Source organism: Tachypleus tridentatus, chromosome 10, assembly GCF_004210375.1.
Source record: "Tachypleus tridentatus isolate NWPU-2018 chromosome 10, ASM421037v1, whole genome shotgun sequence".
NCBI lineage: Eukaryota > Metazoa > Arthropoda > Merostomata > Xiphosura > Limulidae > Tachypleus > Tachypleus tridentatus.
Genome location: NC_134834.1, coordinates 111,264,969 through 111,284,973, shown reverse-complemented (window position 1 = coordinate 111,284,973; position 20,005 = coordinate 111,264,969). Strand labels below are relative to the sequence as shown.

Sequence of the window (20,005 nt, the reverse complement as noted above, 5' to 3'; positions counted from 1 at the left end):
CGACCTCACTAATGTTCTTGTGGCTGAATAGAAGCGAATCCCCGCAGCCATGTACCAAAATCTAGTAAAAAGCCTTCCCAGAAGAGTGGAGTCTGTTATAGTAGCATAGCTGCAAAGAGGGGCCAACTCCATATTAATACTCATGGTTTTGGAATTAGATGTTCAATGGGTGTGATGGTCGGTGTCCACGTACTTTTGGCCATGTAGTGTAGTTAAATTTTTCTGTTGTAAACTTTGTTTGAGCAACCAAGTTCCGCTACATGCATGTAATCAAATTATGTGACCCTAATAAAATATATAACATCATAAATTATGCTAAAACTGACATAGGAAGTTCCAATATTTTGTTTATGGGAGATATTGTAGCTATCAGAGTGAAAGAATAGTATAGTGATTTTTAAGTTTCAATTTGTTCTATAATTGGGCCCGGCCTTGCCAAGTGGTAAAGGCACTCGACTCGTTATCTGAGGATTGAAGGTTCGAATCTTTGTCACATCAAACGTACTCTCCCTTTCAGTCGTGGAAGCGCTATAATGCGACAGTCAACCACACTATTCGTTGGTAAAAGAGTAGTTCAAGAATTGGCAGTGGGAGATGATGACTTCTCCCTTCCCTCTAGTCTTACACTGTTAAATTAGGAACAAAACAAAACAACTCTAATTGGATCAAAGCTCCATGTTAAACACGAAGCAGGAAAGGGCAGAATGATTACCACATCCACTTTGAGGTTGCACCATGTCAAAAATGTAATGTTATCCTCTCTTGTTTCCTTACATTTTGGTGCTCCTATTCGTGCGGTTTTTTTTTTTTTAATTATTGAAGATGTTTATACTCTTGTCTCATATTTTTATGTTTTATACTACACCCTTGTGCAAATTAATTGAAACAAATGGTCATTTTACAATATTTTCAGCATGGCGGCCAGTGTAGGCTCGCTGGACCCGCTGATTTCCTTTAATTGTCATTTTTTCGCACAGACGGCGTCATTAGCTGTGTTTTGCAATACGGTAGATCTATTTTTGGGATATATCACGAAATATTGAGGAATATTACGTCATTCGAAATTGCGTTAGAAGGGCAAGGAGACCAGTCAAAAAACAACTTCTTACCAACACAATGAACACAATGAAGAATAAACTGTATCAATGGGGTCTGAAATACAAGAACTGGATGCAAGAACAATGGAGGAAGGTGTTATTCAGTGACGAGACTCATTTCTTCGTACAGGGTCAAAGAAGTCTGCATGTTCGCAGATCTCCAGGTGAGAAACTTCGAGAATCTCACATCAATCAGTTCGTAAAACACCCCTTTAAGAAGATGTTTTGGGGCTTTTTCAGCTACTATGGCGTCGGAGGCTTACATTTCGTAGAAGGTATGATGCGAGGACTACAGTAATCGAAGTTTTGCAGAAAAGAGTCGTTCTAGAATTGAAAAAGAGATTTCCAGGTGGATCTGGCATTTTTCAGCAAGATCTGGCTCCGTGCCACACATCGAAACTTGTGAAGAATTTTATGACTACAACGCGAATAAAGGTGCTGGACTGGCCTGGAAACTCTCCGGACTTAAATCCAATTGAAAATCTTTGGGCGATTTGTAAAGAAAGACTTCGGGGAAAAGTCTGTACTACGAAAGATAAGCTAATTGAGGCCATAATTGAGGTGTGGTACCGCGAACCAAAAATTAGCAAAGATTGCAGTTAACTCGTGGACTCGATGTCAAAGCAGATTAATGATCTTCTGAAAAATAAAGGTGGTCATATCATGTATTAATTTGAGTAATTTTCGGATTTTCAGAAATAAAACGCAAAAAATTGAAAAAATCGTAATTTTCCGTCTTGTTTAAATTAATTTGCACAAGGGTATAACTATAAGAGTGTCGAGTATGTGACAGAGTCTCGAAAGTTATTGGACTCTTAGTATTTTTAAAACTCTTTTCCGACAATTCGTGGTTTCTGCCCATAGCTTTGCTATGTTTTCTCCCCAACTAGCCAGAGCAACAACCTTTTCGTTGGTTGTACTAATGGCTAAAGCTTGTTTATTCAACATTACTGTTTCTAAACTTATCTATAATATTCTTGAAGTAATATTCTGTCCACTGTGACAAATCTTTCAAAAGCTATTTTTGTTTTGTTTTATTTAAAGACATATTTTAAAAAATGCACTCTTTCAAGTAAGCCTCAGATGTCAATGGATTACAGTTATATTTAAAACAGTGAAAAAGGTAAATTATACAACTTATTGCTCTTAAGTCCAGACTGCTCGTCCCAAGTCATGCCAGACTTCAACAGTGAAGCATTTTTTCGTCGTCACGTAGTAGACTTATATCTTAGGCACAGGTTCCTATAATAGAAGTGTTTTGTGTAGCACAGAACCATCGAGTCAGATATATAATGAGAAGATAGATCTAGAGGATCTATGTAATCCACATTTTTTAGCAAGCTGATCCAGTTGGAGGCTGATCAAATAACTTGTGCACATTTCACTGGTTAAAGCACCACCATTTAAAACTGTTACCTAGCTGTACATTTCCCTTACTATGTATTACTTTCCCATAATTCGAAACCATAGTCTAGACGATCATTTCCCTCACTATCTGTTACATCCCTACCATTTAAACAAGCATTTCCTAAAGTATGAAGAGCTTTCTGTTTCAATACCCATTCCTATCCGGATCTTAACCAGTTTTACCCTAGTTTCTCAGGATTGGGTTTAGTTTGGTTTGTTTTGATTTTCGCCCAAAGCTACACAAGGGCTATCTGCGCTAGCCGTCCCTAATATAGCAATGTAAGATTAAAGGGAAGGCAGCTAGTCATCATCACTCATTGCCAACTCCTGGGCTACTCTTTTACCAACGAATAGTGGGATTGACCGTCACATTATAATGCCTCCACGGCTGAAAGGGCGAGCATGCTTGGTATGACAGGGATTCGAACCTACAAGTGAAAAGTAATACGTTCACACATATGAAACAATCAAATGTGTTAATATAAAAACTGTGAAGGTTTTAAAAAATAAACATTTTTCATTTTCACAGACCAATGAAATTTTAATCACTGACCTGCGTGAATGTAACCTCAGATTTAATAACTTAAGTGAAACCCTCTCAACTGTGAAGGCGTTACAACGTGATGGTCAATCCCGCTTTTCTTTGGTGAAGAGTACCGCAAGACTTCGCAGTGGGTGATCCAAGCAAGTTTGTAACCCTTTTGGTTGACAATTTTGAGACAGTGTCAGCTTGTCTTATTACTTTTGCTGGACGCATGTAAAGTAATATATTACTGGTTTACCGTATACCTAGTTTTTTGTTTATATCAAATGTTACAGGATAGTTTATTATATCGACATGCCCATAAGAAAAATCAACATATTATACAGAGTAACTTATCGCAAAACGACTTTGGAATACAAACTGTCATTACTCTACATACTATACAGAGTAACTTATCGCAAAACGACTTTGGAATACAAACTGTCATTACTCTACATACTATACAGAGTAACTTATCGCAAAACGACTTTGGAATACAAACTGTCATTACTCAACATACTATACAGAGTAACTTATCGCAAAACGACTTTGGAATACAAACTGTTATTACTCAACATACTATACAGAGTAACTTATCGCAAAACGACTTTGAATACAAACTGTTATTACTCTACATACTATACAGAGTAACTTATCGCAAAACGACTTTGAATACAAACTGTTATTACTCAACATACTATACAGAGTAACTTATCGCAAAACGACTTTGAATACAAACTGTCATTACTCTACATACTATACAGAGTAACTTATCGCAAAACGACTTTGGAATACAAACTGTTATTACTCAACATACTATACAGAGTAACTTATCGCAAAACGACTTTGGAATACAAACTGTTATTACTCTACATACTATACAGAGTAACTTATCGCAAAACGACTTTGAATACAAACTGTCATTACTCTACATACTATACAGAGTAACTTATCGCAAAACGACTTTGAATACAAACTGTTATTACTCAACATACTATACAGAGTAACTTATCGCAAAACGACTTTGAATACAAACTGTCATTACTCTACATACTATACAGAGTAAGTTATCGCAAAACGACTTTGGAATACAAACTGTTATTACTCTACATACTATACAGAGTAACTTATCGCAAAACGACTTTGGAATACAAACTGTTATTACTCAAAATACTATACAGAGTAAGTTATCGCAAAACGACTTTGGAATACAAACTGTTATTACTCTACATACTATACAGAGTAACTTATCGCAAAACGACTTTGGAATACAAACTGTCATTACTCTACATACTATACAGAGTAAGTTATCGCAAAACGACTTTGGAATACAAACTGTCATTACTCTACATACTATACAGAGTAACTTATCGCAAAACGACTTTGGAATAGAAACTGTCATTACTCTATATACTATACAGAGTAACTTATCGCAAAACGACTTTGGAATACAAACTGTTATTACTCAACATACTATACAGAGTAACTTATCGCAAAACGACTTTGGAATACAAACTGTCATTACTCTACATACTATACAGAGTAAGTTATCGCAAAACGACTTTGGAATACAAACTGTTATTACTCTACATACTATACAGAGTAACTTATCGCAAAACGACTTTGGAATACAAACTGTTATTACTCTACATACTATACAGAGTAACTTATCGCAAAACGACTTTGGAATACAAACTGTCATTACTCTACATACTATACAGATTAAGTTATCGCAAAACGACTTTGGAATACAAACTGTTATTACTCAACATACTATACAGAGTAACTTATCGCAAAACGACTTTGGAATACAAACTGTCATTACTCTACATACTATACAGATTAAGTTATCGCAAAACGACTTTGGAATACAAACTGTTATTACTCAACATACTATACAGAGTAACTTATCGCAAAACGACTTTGGAATACAAACTGTCATTACTCTACATACTATACAGAGTAAGTTATCGCAAAACGACTTTGGAATACAAACTGTTATTACTCTACATACTATACAGAGTAACTTATCGCAAAACGACTTTGGAATACAAACTGTTATTACTCAACATACTATACAGAGTAAGTTATCGCAAAACGACTTTGGAATACAAACTGTTATTACTCTACATACTATACAGAGTAACTTATCGCAAAACGACTTTGAATACAAACTGTTATTACTCAACATACTATACAGAGTAAGTTATCGCAAAACGACTTTGAATACAAACTGTTATTACTCTACATACTATACAGAGTAACTTATCGCAAAACGACTTTGGAATACAAACTGTCATTACTCTACATACTATACAGAGTAACTTATCGCAAAACGACTTTGGAATACAAACTGTTATTACTCAACATACTATACAGAGTAACTTATCGCAAAACGACTTTGAATACAAACTGTTATTACTCTACATACTATACAGAGTAACTTATCGCAAAACGACTTTGGAATACAAACTGTTATTACTCAACAAACTATACAGAGTAACTTATCGCAAAACGACTTTGGAATACAAACTGTCATTACTCTACATACTATACAGAGTAACTTATCGCAAAACGACTTTGGAATACAAACTGTTATTACTCAACATACTATACAGAGTAACTTATCGCAAAACGACTTTGGAATACAAACTGTCATTACTCTACATACTATACAGAGTAAGTTATCGCAAAACGACTTTGGAATACAAACTGTTATTACTCTACATACTATACAGAGTAACTTATCGCAAAACGACTTTGGAATACAAACTGTTATTACTCAACATACTATACAGAGTAAGTTATCGCAAAACGACTTTGAATACAAACTGTTATTACTCTACATACTATACAGAGTAACTTATCGCAAAACGACTTTGAATACAAACTGTCATTACTCTACATACTATACAGAGTAAGTTATCGCAAAACGACTTTGAATAGAAACTGTCATTACTCTACATACTATACAGAGTAACTTATCGCAAAACGACTTTGGAATAGAAACTGTCATTACTCTACATACTATACAGAGTAACTTATCGCAAAACGACTTTGGAATAGAAACTGTCATTACTCTACATACTATACAGAGTAACTTATCGCAAAACGACTTTGGAATACAAACTGTCATTACTCAACATACTATACAGAGTAACTTATCGCAAAACGACTTTGGAATACAAACTGTCATTACTCTACATACTATACAGAGTAAGTTATCGCAAAACGACTTTGGAATACAAACTGTTATTACTCTACATACTATACAGAGTAACTTATCGCAAAACGACTTTGGAATACAAACTGTCATTACTCTACATACTATACAGAGTAACGTATCGCAAAACGACTTTGGAATACAAACTGTTATTACTCAACATACTATACAGAGTAACTTATCGCAAAACGACTTTGAATACAAACTGTCATTACTCTACATACTATACAGAGTAACTTATCGCAAAACGACTTTGGAATACAAACTGTTATTACTCTACATACTATACAGAGTAAGTTATCGCAAAACGACTTTGGAATACAAACTGTTATTACTCAACATACTATACAGAGTAAGTTATCGCAAAACGACTTTGGAATACAAACTGTCATTACTCAACATACTATACAGAGTAACTTATCGCAAAACGACTTTGGAATACAAACTGTTATTACTCTACATACTATACAGAGTAACTTATCGCAAAACGACTTTGGAATACAAACTGTCATTACTCTACATACTATACAGAGAAACTTATCGCAAAACGACTTTGGAATACAAACTGTCATTACTCTACATACTATACAGAGTAACTTATCGCAAAACGACTTTGAATACAAACTGTCATTACTCTACATACTATACAGAGTAACTTATCGCAAAACGACTTTGAATAGAAACTGTCATTACTCTACATACTATACAGAGTAACTTATCGCAAAACGACTTTGGAATACAAACTGTCATTACTCTACATACTATACAGAGTAACTTATCGCAAAACGACTTTGGAATACAAACTGTTATTACTCAACATACTATACAGAGTAACTTATCGCAAAACGACTTTGGAATACAAACTGTCATTACTCTACATACTATACAGAGTAACTTATCGCAAAACGACTTTGGAATACAAACTGTTATTACTCAACATACTATACAGAGTAACTTATCGCAAAACGACTTTGGAATACAAACTGTCATTACTCTACATACTATCCAGAGTAACTTATCGCAAAACGACTTTGGAATACAAACTGTCATTACTCTCTGCACTCACGTAGTTCGTTTGCATCGTAGTTTTCATTGCAAAAAGGCGCCGTTGTTATGTTGTCATGCTCACATTATATCAAGCGTCTCTGCATGTTTTCCATAGTCCACAGTGACTTAACTGTCATGACTACCCCTTTAGCTGCTTTAGTATCTTGTGATTAAATGGATATGTTGTTGAAGCAGCTTTTCTACTCGTTTGCCCGGCATGGCTAAGCGTGTTAAGGCGTGCGACTCGTAATCTGAGGGTCGCGGGTTCGTATCCCTGTCGCGCCAAACATGCTCGCCATCCCAGCTTTGGGGGCGTTATAAAGTTACGGTCAATCCCACTATTCGTTGGTAAAAGAGTAGCCCAAGAGTTGGCGGTGGGTGGTGATGACTAGCTGCCTTCCCTCTAGTCTTACACTGCTAAATTAGGGACGGCTAGCACAGATAGCCCTCGAGTAGCTTTGTGCGAAATTCAAAAACAAAACAAATTTTCTACTCGTGACTTGTACCTCTTTTATAAATTGAAATTTGTTTTCTTATAGCCACATCGGGCTATCTGCCGAGTCCACAGAGAGGAATCGAGCCCCTTATTTTAACATTGTAAATTCATACACTTACCGCTGTACCGGATAACACAGATATAGATTCGTCTCGAATACGTTATGTACTATTACTTAGAGCATGTGGATTAGTTTTGTAACCGAGTTTCATGTTCGTGAAGTCCTACGAGTTACAGATCTCTTTCTGGATGGACCTGAAACAAAGTCCATCCAAATTATTTTATTTTCCTATAGAATTAAACAAAAGATATATCCCCATAAATTCTTCATTCTAGACCTAAATGAATATTTATGATACTGATATCGAAATATTTTACGTCAGAAACTCAAAAAGAGCTGTTACATATTCTTCCCCAAAACAATTAATTTTCACTAATCCCTAAGGTCAAACTATGTCCTAGTATAATTCTGATTCATTTCTTTCCACCACGAATTTATATCGTCTGTTGTTTTCACAGAACTTGCCGACATGGTTTTCAAACGAGGCCCAAAATTCTTGCTCTTTCAACCATTTCACTAACCTTCTTCAAGATAAGAAAGGATTTTGCTATATTCATGTTTAACATTATTTTAATATAACTTTCTCAACTTGTATAACTGACTGGTTGTGTGGAGTTCATTAAATTGCTGGTTAAATTTGTAACCACTGATATAGGCCAACATGAACTTATAATAACAAAACGAAGTTACCGATCGCTCTGAAAAAAGAAATCATTTTAATCCAAATTAATTCACTTATCTAACGTTAAATTCAACATCTAACAGTTGCACCTGTGTTTTTGAAATTGTGATTTTCTGTATATACATAAAATAAACACAGGGATTGCATTTAGATTCTTGAAACGCTAGAAATCTAGCAAATACAGACGAAAATAATGAAAAAAACCACCCGAACTTGTATAATACAGAATAGAACTGGTATTTATATTTACTGTTTATATTGCTCAAACTTATTCTAAATAAACTATTCATTGATTCAGACAAACAGGCTTAACACACATTTTACACAACACAATACGTAATGATACTTGAAGTTTAATAAATATATTTCAGAATTAACTGTACGATTCGAAGACGCCAGATGATCAACCTCCATGATTCTTTCGACGTTTAGCTTCTAATTCTAAAGCCTTTTTGCTGTTTTCAACAAATATCTAGAATGAAAGAAAGACACCGCTTTATAAAATTTGTCTTCAGTTATTTTCTGAAAAGAAACTTTTTAAGAACTTATAATTGCTCATGTTCAAAATAAAAACTATATTCGTTAACTTGTAACATTTATTCGATACATTTAGGTGTAGTGATTACATACCATAAGGTAACTTTTATTCGATACATTTAGGTATAGTGATTACCTACCATAAGGTAACTTTTATTCGATACATTTAGGTATAGTGATCACCTACCATAAGGTAACTTTTATTCGATACATTTAGGTGTAGTCATTACCTACCATAAGGTAACTTTTATTCGATACATTTAGGTGTAGTCATTACCTACCATAAGTTTTCGACTCATGAAGTAAGGCTTATTTATTCCATCATTTCGTTCGCAGTCCTCGCAGAAGCACAGAAACAGGGTGTCAATAGCCATCTTGAATAAAAACCAAAACACCAGGTTAAACACCGACACAGTGAATGGTGCGCTGTATAAATGGTTTAAATCATACAAATAAAGTCACGTACATGGTACTTTATTTGTAATACACTGGGTGTAGAGATGATGTTAGTGATTTTCAGAAGGATCATTAAGTGAGTTGGACAAATCAATGTTAGAGGAGTTTTAATCATATTAAATACAATATATACATGCAAACATATATTTATCTACAAGTGGGTTTTATCGACATCACTGATTAAATGCAATATAGTCCATAAATTATAATTTGGTTGGAAGTAACATTCAGAGTGTCATGAGAGAAAGGGATTTTAGTGTAATAGTTGATCAGTTATCCAAACAGTGTGATGTTGATAGTGGTAGGGTGATCCATCCAAACAGTGTGATGTTGATTGTGGTATGGCGATCCATCCAAACAGTGTGATGTTGATAGTGGTAGGGCGATCCATCCGAACAGTGTGATGTTGATAGTGGTAGGGCGATCCATCCGAACAGTGTAATGTTGATAGCGGTAGGGCGATCCATCCAAACAGTGTGATGTTGATAGTGGTAGGGCGATCCATCCAAACAGTGTGATGTTGATAGTGGTAGGGCGATCCATCCAAACAGTGTGATGTTGATAGTGGTAGGGCGATCCATCCGAACAGTGTGACGTTGATAGTGGTAGGGCGATCCATCCAAACAGTGTGATGTTGTTAGTGGTAGGGCGATCCATCCATACAGTGTGATGTTGATAGTGGTAGGGCGATCCATCGGAACAGTGTGATGTTGATAGTGGTAGGGCGATCCATCCAAACAGTGTGATGTTGATAGTGGTAGGGCGATCCATCCGAACAGTGTGTTGTTGACAGTGGTAGGGCGATCCATCCAAACAGTGTGATGTTGATAGTGGTAGGGCGATCCATCCAAACAGTGTGATGTTGATAGTGGTAGGGCGATCCATCCAAACAGTGTGATGTTGTTAGTGGTAAGGCGATCCATCCAAACAGTGTGATGTTGTTAGTGGTTGGGCGATCCATCCAAACAGTGTGATGTTGTTAGTGGTAGGGCGATCCATCCAAACAGTGTGATGTTGATAGTGGTAGGGCGATCCATCCAAACAGTGTGATGTTGATAGTGGTAGGGCGATCCATCCAAACAGTGTGTTGATAGTGGTAGGGCGATCCATCCGAACAGTGTGATGTTGTTAGTGGTAAGACGATCCATCCGAACAGTGTGACGTTGATAGTGGTAGGGCGATCCATCCGAACAGTGTGACGTTGATAGTGGTAGGGCGATCCATCCGAACAGTGTGATGTTGTTAGTGGTAGGGCAGATAGTATTTTAGGTTGTAACTACAAATATATTGAATAGAAGTTTAAAGAGATTATAACTTCATTGTATAGGCCACTGTTTAGACCACATTAGGAATATTGTGTTCAGACTTTGGCTTCTTAGGTCACTGGATAGAGGGATTAAGAATAATTAGAACTGTTTTCTCTTGAAACAAAGTGTGAGAGTGACTCTGATTGTAAAAGGAACTGATAATGTTGATTTATCAACTTTATACTTTACAGCAAGAATTATAAAACTAGGGGAGAGAGAGATTTGGGTAAGGTTATTTTTAAAATAGGCTGGTTGACATGTTGCCTTCAGGTGTTGTCAGGTAGTGTATTTAAGCGCGTTTAAAAGAAAGTTTGATAGATATATGAATGATAAGAACTGGCTTTAATTTCATTTATTTAATAGTTTTAGTTCGACTTAGAGGATTGTCAAACAGAGATGGTCCCTTGTTATCCCTAAACTTTACACAGATGACATATTTTTTACTCAGCTAGTTCCAAACCACTTAAAGACATTTCTTATGTTAACATAAAACAGCAAAGTTCACAGTTGATTAATTACCTACCAAATTAACTTTCTTAGCGTCTTCACGTGATGGCCTTCTAAACACTAACATATACACCATAGCTATTGGCAAATAGTAATAGCTTCAACACTAACTGAAATAAAAAAGGGAACTGAACCAAGAAAACCTGTACTGGTGAAAACAGGTTACAGACAACATACTAGTATTTAAAACAAAACGTGTTACAAAACTGACAGACGAAATGAAAAAGTGACATCCATAAACAGTGCAATACCAACGTTTCAACCTTTTGTTATTACCTATCACGTTAAAGTGACATCCACAAGCAGTGCAATACCAACGTTTCAACCTTTTGTTATTACCTATCACGTTAAAGTGACATCCACAAACAGTGCAATACCAACGTTTCAACCTTTTGTTATTACCTATCACGTTAAAGTGACATCCACAAACAGTGCAATACCAACGTTTCAACCTTTTGTTATTACCTATCACGTTAAAGTGACATCCACAAGCAGTGCAATACCAACGTTTCAACCTATTGTTATTACCTATCACGTTAAAGTGACATCCACAAACAGTGCAATACCAACGTTTCAACCTTTTGTTATTACCTATCACGTTAAAGTGACATCCACAAACAGTGCAATACCAACGTTTCAACCTTTTGTTATTACCTATCACGTTAAAGTGACATCCACAAACAGTGCAATACCAACGTTTCAACCTTTTGTTATTACCTATCACGTTAAATTCACAAATGTTTTCCGCTTTATAAAAACACAAAAAAACATTTTCATCAACTACAGCTCGTATTTTTCTTGAAGTTCACAGCATGCCCTTCCAGAACAGAGGTTTTAAAAGACATTCTTATCCACGCCTAACCGTAAAATGATTGTCATTCATGTGTTAAAGTTCATTGTTAAAGTACGGATATCTCCAGGAAGGTCATCGGTAACTTTCTGAACGTGGGGTGATGAAATCTGGAGGTTAATTCCCCACGATGAACAGAGTGCAGATACCCCATTTTATTTTGTAACAAACAAAAACCGACAAATATAACAATAAAAACCTTAATGTTTCTAAAGCAATTAATTTCACAACACCCAACATCATGCATCTCATATAATGTACAATCTGTAACGGACAGAACCAAAACATCATGCATCTCATATAATGTACAATCTGTAACAAACAGAACCAAAACATCATGCATCTCATATAATGTACAATCTGTAACGGACACAACCAAAACATCATGCATCTCATATAATGTACAATCTGTAACGGACAGAACCAAAACATCATGCATCTCATATAATGTACAATCTGTAACGGACAGAACCAAAACATCATGCATCTCATATAATGTACAATCTGTAACGGACAGAACCAAAACATCATGCATCTCATATAATGTACAATCTGTAACGGACAGAACCAAAATATCATGCATCTCATATAATGTACAATCTGTAACGGACACAACCAAAACATCATGCATCTCATATAATGTACAATCTGTAACGGATACAACCAAAACATATGCATCTCATATAATGTACAATCTGTAACGGACACAACCAAAACATCATGCATCTCATATAATGTACAATCTGTAACGGACAGAACCAAAACATCATGCATCTCATATAATGTACAATCTGTAACGGACAGAACCAAAACATCATGCATCTCATATAATGTACAATCTGTAACGGACACAACCAAAACATCATGCATCTCATATAATGTACAATCTGTAACGGACAGAACCAAAACATCATGCATCTCATATAATGTACAATCTGTAACGGACAGAACCAAAACATCATGCATCTCATATAATGTACAATCTGTAACGGACAGAACCAAAATATCATGCATCTCATATAATGTACAATCTGTAACGGACACAACCAAAACATCATGCATCTCATATAATGTACAATCTGTAACGGATACAACCAAAACATATGCATCTCATATAATGTACAATCTGTAACGGACACAACCAAAACATCATGCATCTCATATAATGTACAATCTGTAACGGACAGAACCAAAACATCATGCATCTCATATAATGTACAATCTGTAACGGACAGAACCAAAACATCATGCATCTCATATAATGTACAATCTGTAACGGACACAACCAAAACATCATGCATCTCATATAATGTACAATCTGTAACGGACACAACCAAAACATCATGCATCTCATATAATGTACAATCTGTAACGGACACAACCAAAATATCATGCATCTCATATAATGTACAATCTGTAACGGACACAACCAAAACATCATGCATCTCATATAATGTACAATCTGTAACGGACACAACCAAAACATCATGCATCTCATATAATGTATAATCTGTAACGGACACAACCAAAACATCATGCATCTCATATAATGTACAATCTGCAACGGACACAACTAAAACATCATGCATCTTATATAATGTACAATCTGTAACGGACAGAACCAAAACATCATGCATCTCATATAATGTACAATCTGTAACGGACAGAACCAAAACATCATGCATCTCATATAATGTACAGTCTGTAACGGACAGAACCAAAACATCATGCATCTCATATAATGTACAGTCTGTAACGGACAGAACCAAAACATCATGCAACTCATATAATGTACAATCTGTAACGGACAGAACCAAAACATCATGCATCTCATATAATGTACAATCTGTAACGGACAGAACCAAAACATCATGCATCTCATATAATGTACAATCTGTAACGGACACAACCAAAACATCATGCATCTCATATAATGTACAATCTGTAACGGACACAACCAAAACATCATGCATCTCATATAATGTACAATCTGTAACGGACACAACCAAAACATCATGCATCTCATATAATGTACAATCTGTAACGGACACAACCAAAACATCATGCATCTCATATAATGTACAATCTGTAACGGACACAACCAAAACATCATGCATCTCATATAATGTACAATCTGTAACGGACAGAACCAAACTACATTTAACATTAGGTCATTAATGTGTCAGAGATTGTTATTTGTTCTTATGCTATACTTAAATTTAGAGAAAATTTTGTTAAACGCTAAAAGTTGTTTATATTTTAACTCAGTAGCAATAACGAATATATACAGAAAGTTAATATGGTGATCATAGTACGTATTATAATTAAATTATCAGCTCTATAAGTTACATTAACAATTTTATCACTATTATTTCTCTCTGTTTGTTCGTGTTTATTTGTTTACCTCATACACTCCTAGAAAGGAATGTGCAACAAGATAAGTGAACACGCAGGCCAGTGAGACCGGTACCCATGTGTAGTTAACGCCCTCTTTATCCTGTAAAGAAAAACTTATAAGAATGTTTTCATACAAACTATTTACAAGGTTAATATGTATATAATTATGGAATATTATGGTATTTTCGCACCACTAATTCGTTTATTTTATCAATTAAACCACTAATTTAAGCCAATGTTCACAGACAACAGGTAAAATATACCAATTACGGTATAATAAACCGAACATTATCGTGTCAAAACGTTAGTTAAAAAATTTGAAACAAAGTGAGACAATAAAGTTATCTAGAGAAAGTGACTGAATAATAATACGTCGAGCGTAATAGGTTGGACAAAACTGACCAATCAAAACCATACTGCAAGATTCTTTAACTGGATTTAATGATTGCAGAATGACCGATAAGTTCACAAAATCGTTTGGCTTATTTACACAGTGTTAATTTCAGTATGACCGATTAGAGCACATTTAAACAGTTTCAAACTCTCTTAGCATGATGCGACAATTTATATCAAGGGTATCTTGTGCTGGGTAGATGTAGTAGTACTAGTTATTTAGAATGTGTCATTTATAAAAACACAATAAATAATTAGTAAATAATGATAGATTGGTTAGATTAGAGTTACGGGGTGTGTGTAGGGGCACTCCATGAGGTCTGCAGGCCATGTGCAAAATTTCATAAAAATATTTTTAAAAATATTATTTATAGAATAAAAATATTTTCCTTAAAATTAAAATTTATACGGAAAAAAGGATCCATGAGTTTGTGAACCGTTGGGTTACACACATCATTGTATTCATTACTAGCATGAACCACAAGAGTACATTTAAAAATCGTAATTTTGACATCCATACAGACAGACGGTATAATTTACCTTCACAAGTTCTAGTCCAATGAATGCAGTCGCTACAGTAACACCAGCTTTACCAAGAAACAGAACAAAATCTCCAACCGAGTTGATTGCTGCTACTCGGAGAATGTTGTTCGACAGCAAGTGAAAGGCCTTTTGTGCGGCTTTGCAAAACGAATAGCCATAGATTGCTAGTGGACAGAGAGTGTGGTGTTAAAGGGTTAGATCTTCTTTCTAGAACATCAAGATCTTAGTCATAACTTCTAGTTTCCAGGATCAGAAATAAGGTTTCGTTAGAATTGTTACCAGAACGGATGACCGTGATCTCATGTTCCACCTGAGTGGTAACCAGTTTGGTAGCCATGATAAAACTAAATTTTAATAAGTAACTTTGTATTATAAGAATATATTGTACTTAAAGATTATGTTAGTAACTGAAACTATTTAAAAATCAAGTACAACATATGTATTGTTCAAATTTTGTACAGACAAGTAGGTACCAATATATACGTAACAAAGCTAGCTGTAGTAATAAACTTTTAATGGCAAAAATTATTACAATAAGAAAAACATAACTACAAAAACTGGGTTACTTAAGATTAACTTTGGTTCAGATTAACCTGATTACCTAATTTAATAGCACAACACCAAAGGGAAAGCATATAGTCATCACCACCCACCGCCAACTCTTAGGCGACTCTTTTATTAAAGAATAGTGGGATTCACCATCATAAAACTCTCACTGCTGAAAGGACGCGCATGTTTGATAAGGATTCCAACCCGTGACTTAAGTATTATGATTCGAACACCCTCGCCTTGCCAGACCGACGTTTTGTTTTAATATTCTAAGTAACATTAAAGCTTTCTACATTACTATAGCTGGCATACATATCCATACCTCCATGAATGTAAAGCTTTTGAAATCTTTCATTGTAATTTTTCTTCCTTTGTCCTAACTGTATTTTTGTGCATGTGCAGTACCAAGTGTAAGATGCGTATATCAGGATTTGTGCCAACCTGCCTTATGTATGTATACACACACTAGTACTCTTTTCAGCACAAGAAAGAAGTCATTCAGACCTCAGATAACAGTTCTATCAGAGTCATTCAGACCTCAGATAACAGTTATATCAGAGAATTAAAGCGACAAGCTTTCGTCATTTATTCTGTATGCTTCTCTGGAAAAGTCACTTATTTACTTAGATAAAAAATTAGTTGAAATGGTGAAATTTTGATTGACTTCGTAAACACATATATAGCAATTAAGGTGGCTTTATAAGTACAGTAAGCTTTGGTCTTGCTCAGCTAATACTGTGAAATATTGGTAATATTCAGGTATTTTCAAGGCAGTTTTAAAGGAGCGATTTTTATGCCCGCCATTTTGTTTTATCACGATGCATACTATTAAATATCAGGCCGTCCCATAAGTAATGTCCGAAAATCTAATACAGAAAGTACATCATCATTTCTGTCTTTGTAGAAGGCTTTAATGACTAAAATATGTAGTAGGACGTGTATAAAAATATTCAGACAAATAACAGAAACTAACCCAACTCCACTTTTTTCAGATTATTAATAAAATAAACCCTTATGAAGATGGGTGTGTATGAGGTGCACATTTGGAATATAATGCTTTATGAGTTTAAAAAAGGCAATAGTGCAGCAGAACTACACGAAACATTCAAGGTGTTTATGGTGCAGAGTCTCTCAATAAAAGAAAATGTTCGAAGGTGGTTTCAGAAGTTCAGAGCAGGTGACTACCATGCGTCACGTTCAGGTCATCCTGTTGAGTTTAATGATGACTTGCTGCTGGCTGCACTCAATGAAGATTGTGCTGTAACAGTTGAAGAACTAGCACAGAAGCTTAATTCAATCCATTTAACAGTTCACTGTCATCTGCAACACATTGGAAAGATGTCAAAACTTGGAAAATGAGTCTCCCATGATTTGACAGAAGCTAACCTCAGAGCGAGAGTGGACATTTGCACTTATCTGTACGCTCATGAACGTAACTGACCTGTTTTGGACAAGTTAGTGACTGCAGATGAAAAACTGAATATATTATAAAAATGTTAAGCGCTGCATACAATGGCTCAGTACAGGTAAACTGGCTGAAGCACAGTCCAAAATGGACCTCTACCCTAGGAAAGTCTTGTTAAGCGTGTGGTGGGGTATTATTGGTGCGATCCACTTCGAGTTGCTGCCACTTAATGTAACAGTTACATCAGACTTCTGTTGTCAACAGTTGAAGGAGAGCTTGAATGTAGCACTAAAAGAAAGAGGCCTGCTTTGATCAATCGTAAAGGTGTTGTGTTACACTAAGATAATAAAGGTGTTGTGTTACACAAGATAATAAAGGTGTTGTGTTACACTAAGATAATAAAGGTGTTGTGTTACACTAAGATAATAAAGGTGTTGTGTTACACAAGATAATAAAGGTGTTGTGTTACACTAAGATAATAAAGGTGTTGTGTTACACAAGATAATAAAGGTGTTGTGTTACACTAAGATAATAAAGGTGTTGTGTTACACAAGATAATAAAGGTGTTGTGTTACACAAGATAATAAAGGTGTTGTGTTACACTAAGATAATAAAGGTGTTGTGTAACACTAAGATAATAAAGGTGTTGTGTTCCACTAAGATAATACATGGCCCCATACAGCAAGGATCAGATCTGCAAAGACTGAAGAACTAGGTTGGGAAAAACTTCCACATCCTCCTTATTATCCAGACCTTGCCTCATCTGATTATCATCTATTCCAAAGTTTGCAAAACTATCTTGATGGGAAAGAGCTTGGAACACATGAAGATGTCAAAACTACCCTCTACATTCTTTTCTTCCAAATCCCAAGAATTTTATAGAAGTGGCATTCAGAAGCTTGTGAATCATTGAGAGGAAGTAATTAATAATAATGAAACATACATTATTGATTAAATAACATTAAAAGTATTTGAAATTCTTTCTCTTTTTCTGAACCTAAAACTGGACATTACTTAAGGGATGACCTGATACAATCATACTTGATATTATTGTTAAATTCAGTGATACAACTAGTGATATTTTTCTTGACATTTTGTGGTTAAAGATTCAACTATTCAAACAATAAATTCATAAGAACATGCTTACCGACTTCAATAAAGGCATTTCGGTTTAAAAAAACCAAGAACTTTTCAAAACACCAGAGACAACAACTACAGCACTGGATGAATGTGGTACACCAGGTTGGATGTTCTTTCATTCTAATGTTGGATAAATTGAGCAATAACAAATGTTTTAATTTTCTCAATAACAACAAATAACAATGAAACAATTAATACTGCTTTGAAAAATATTGAAAAAAATAACTTCAATAATAATATTTTGAAAAGTATTGTATGCAACCAACAGCACGTGTAAGAATGTTATGTACGGTTAACACAGGTAGCAATATATGTAACAACTGGTATAACTAACATTACCTGTAAGAATGTTATGTACGGTTAACACAGGTAGTAATATATGTAACAACTGGTATAACTAACATTACCTGTAAGAATGTTATGTACGGTTAACACAGGTAGTAATATATGTAACAACTGGTATAACTAACATAACCTGTAAGAATGTTATGTACGGTTAACACAGGTAGTAATATATGTAACAATTGGTATAACTAACATTACCTGTAAGAATGTTATGTACGGTTAACACAGGTAGTAATATATGTAACAACTGGTATAACTAACATTACCTGTAAGAATGTTATGTACGGTTAACACAGGTAGTAATATATGTAACAACTGGTATAACTAACATAACCTGTAAGAATGTTATGTACGGTTAACACAGGTAGTAATATATGTAACAACTGGTATAACTAACATTACCTGTAAGAATGTTATGTACGGTTAACACAGGTAGTAATATATGTAACAATTGGTATAACTAACATTACCTGTAAGAATGCTATGTACGGTTAACACAGGTAGTAATATATGTAATAACTGGTATAACTAACATTACCTGTAAGAATGTTATGTACGGTTAACACAGGTAGTAATATATGTAACAATTGGTATAACTAACATTACCTGTAAGAATGTTATGTACGGTTAACACAGGTAGTAATATATGTAACAATTGGTATAACTAACATTACCTGTAAGAATGCTATGTACGGTTAACACAGGTAGTAATATATGTAATAACTGGTATAACTAACATTACCTGTAAGAATGTTATGTACGGTTAACACAGGTAGTAATATATGTAACAACTGGTATAACTAACATAACCTGTAAGAATGTTATGTACGGTTAACACAGGTAGTTATATATGTAACAACTGGTATAACTAACATTACCTGTAAGAATGTTATGTACGGTTAGTATTATATGTAACAACTGGTATAACTAACATTACCTGTAAGAATGTTATGTACGGTTAGTAATATATGTAATACTGGTATAACTAACATTACCTGTAAGAATGTTATGTACGGTTAGTAATATATGTAACAACTGGT

General features: G+C 34.9%; 1 protein-coding gene across 1 annotated transcript in view; it reads right to left on the bottom strand.

Annotated features, from left to right (window-relative positions):
* Positions 1-7,726: 7,726 nt before the first annotated feature.
* Positions 7,727-20,005, bottom strand: part of LOC143230088 (choline transporter-like protein 1) — a 31,673-nt gene continuing 19,394 nt past the window's right edge. The window contains exons 6-10 of the mRNA XM_076463124.1: positions 18,628-18,740; positions 15,524-15,690; positions 14,598-14,690; positions 9,355-9,447; positions 7,727-9,008 (exon numbers count right to left, since the gene is read on the bottom strand). Coding sequence (XP_076319239.1) covers positions 8,940-9,008; positions 9,355-9,447; positions 14,598-14,690; positions 15,524-15,690; positions 18,628-18,740 — 535 coding nt within the window. The 3' untranslated portion in view covers positions 7,727-8,939. The remainder of the gene's footprint in view (positions 9,009-9,354; positions 9,448-14,597; positions 14,691-15,523; positions 15,691-18,627; positions 18,741-20,005) is intronic.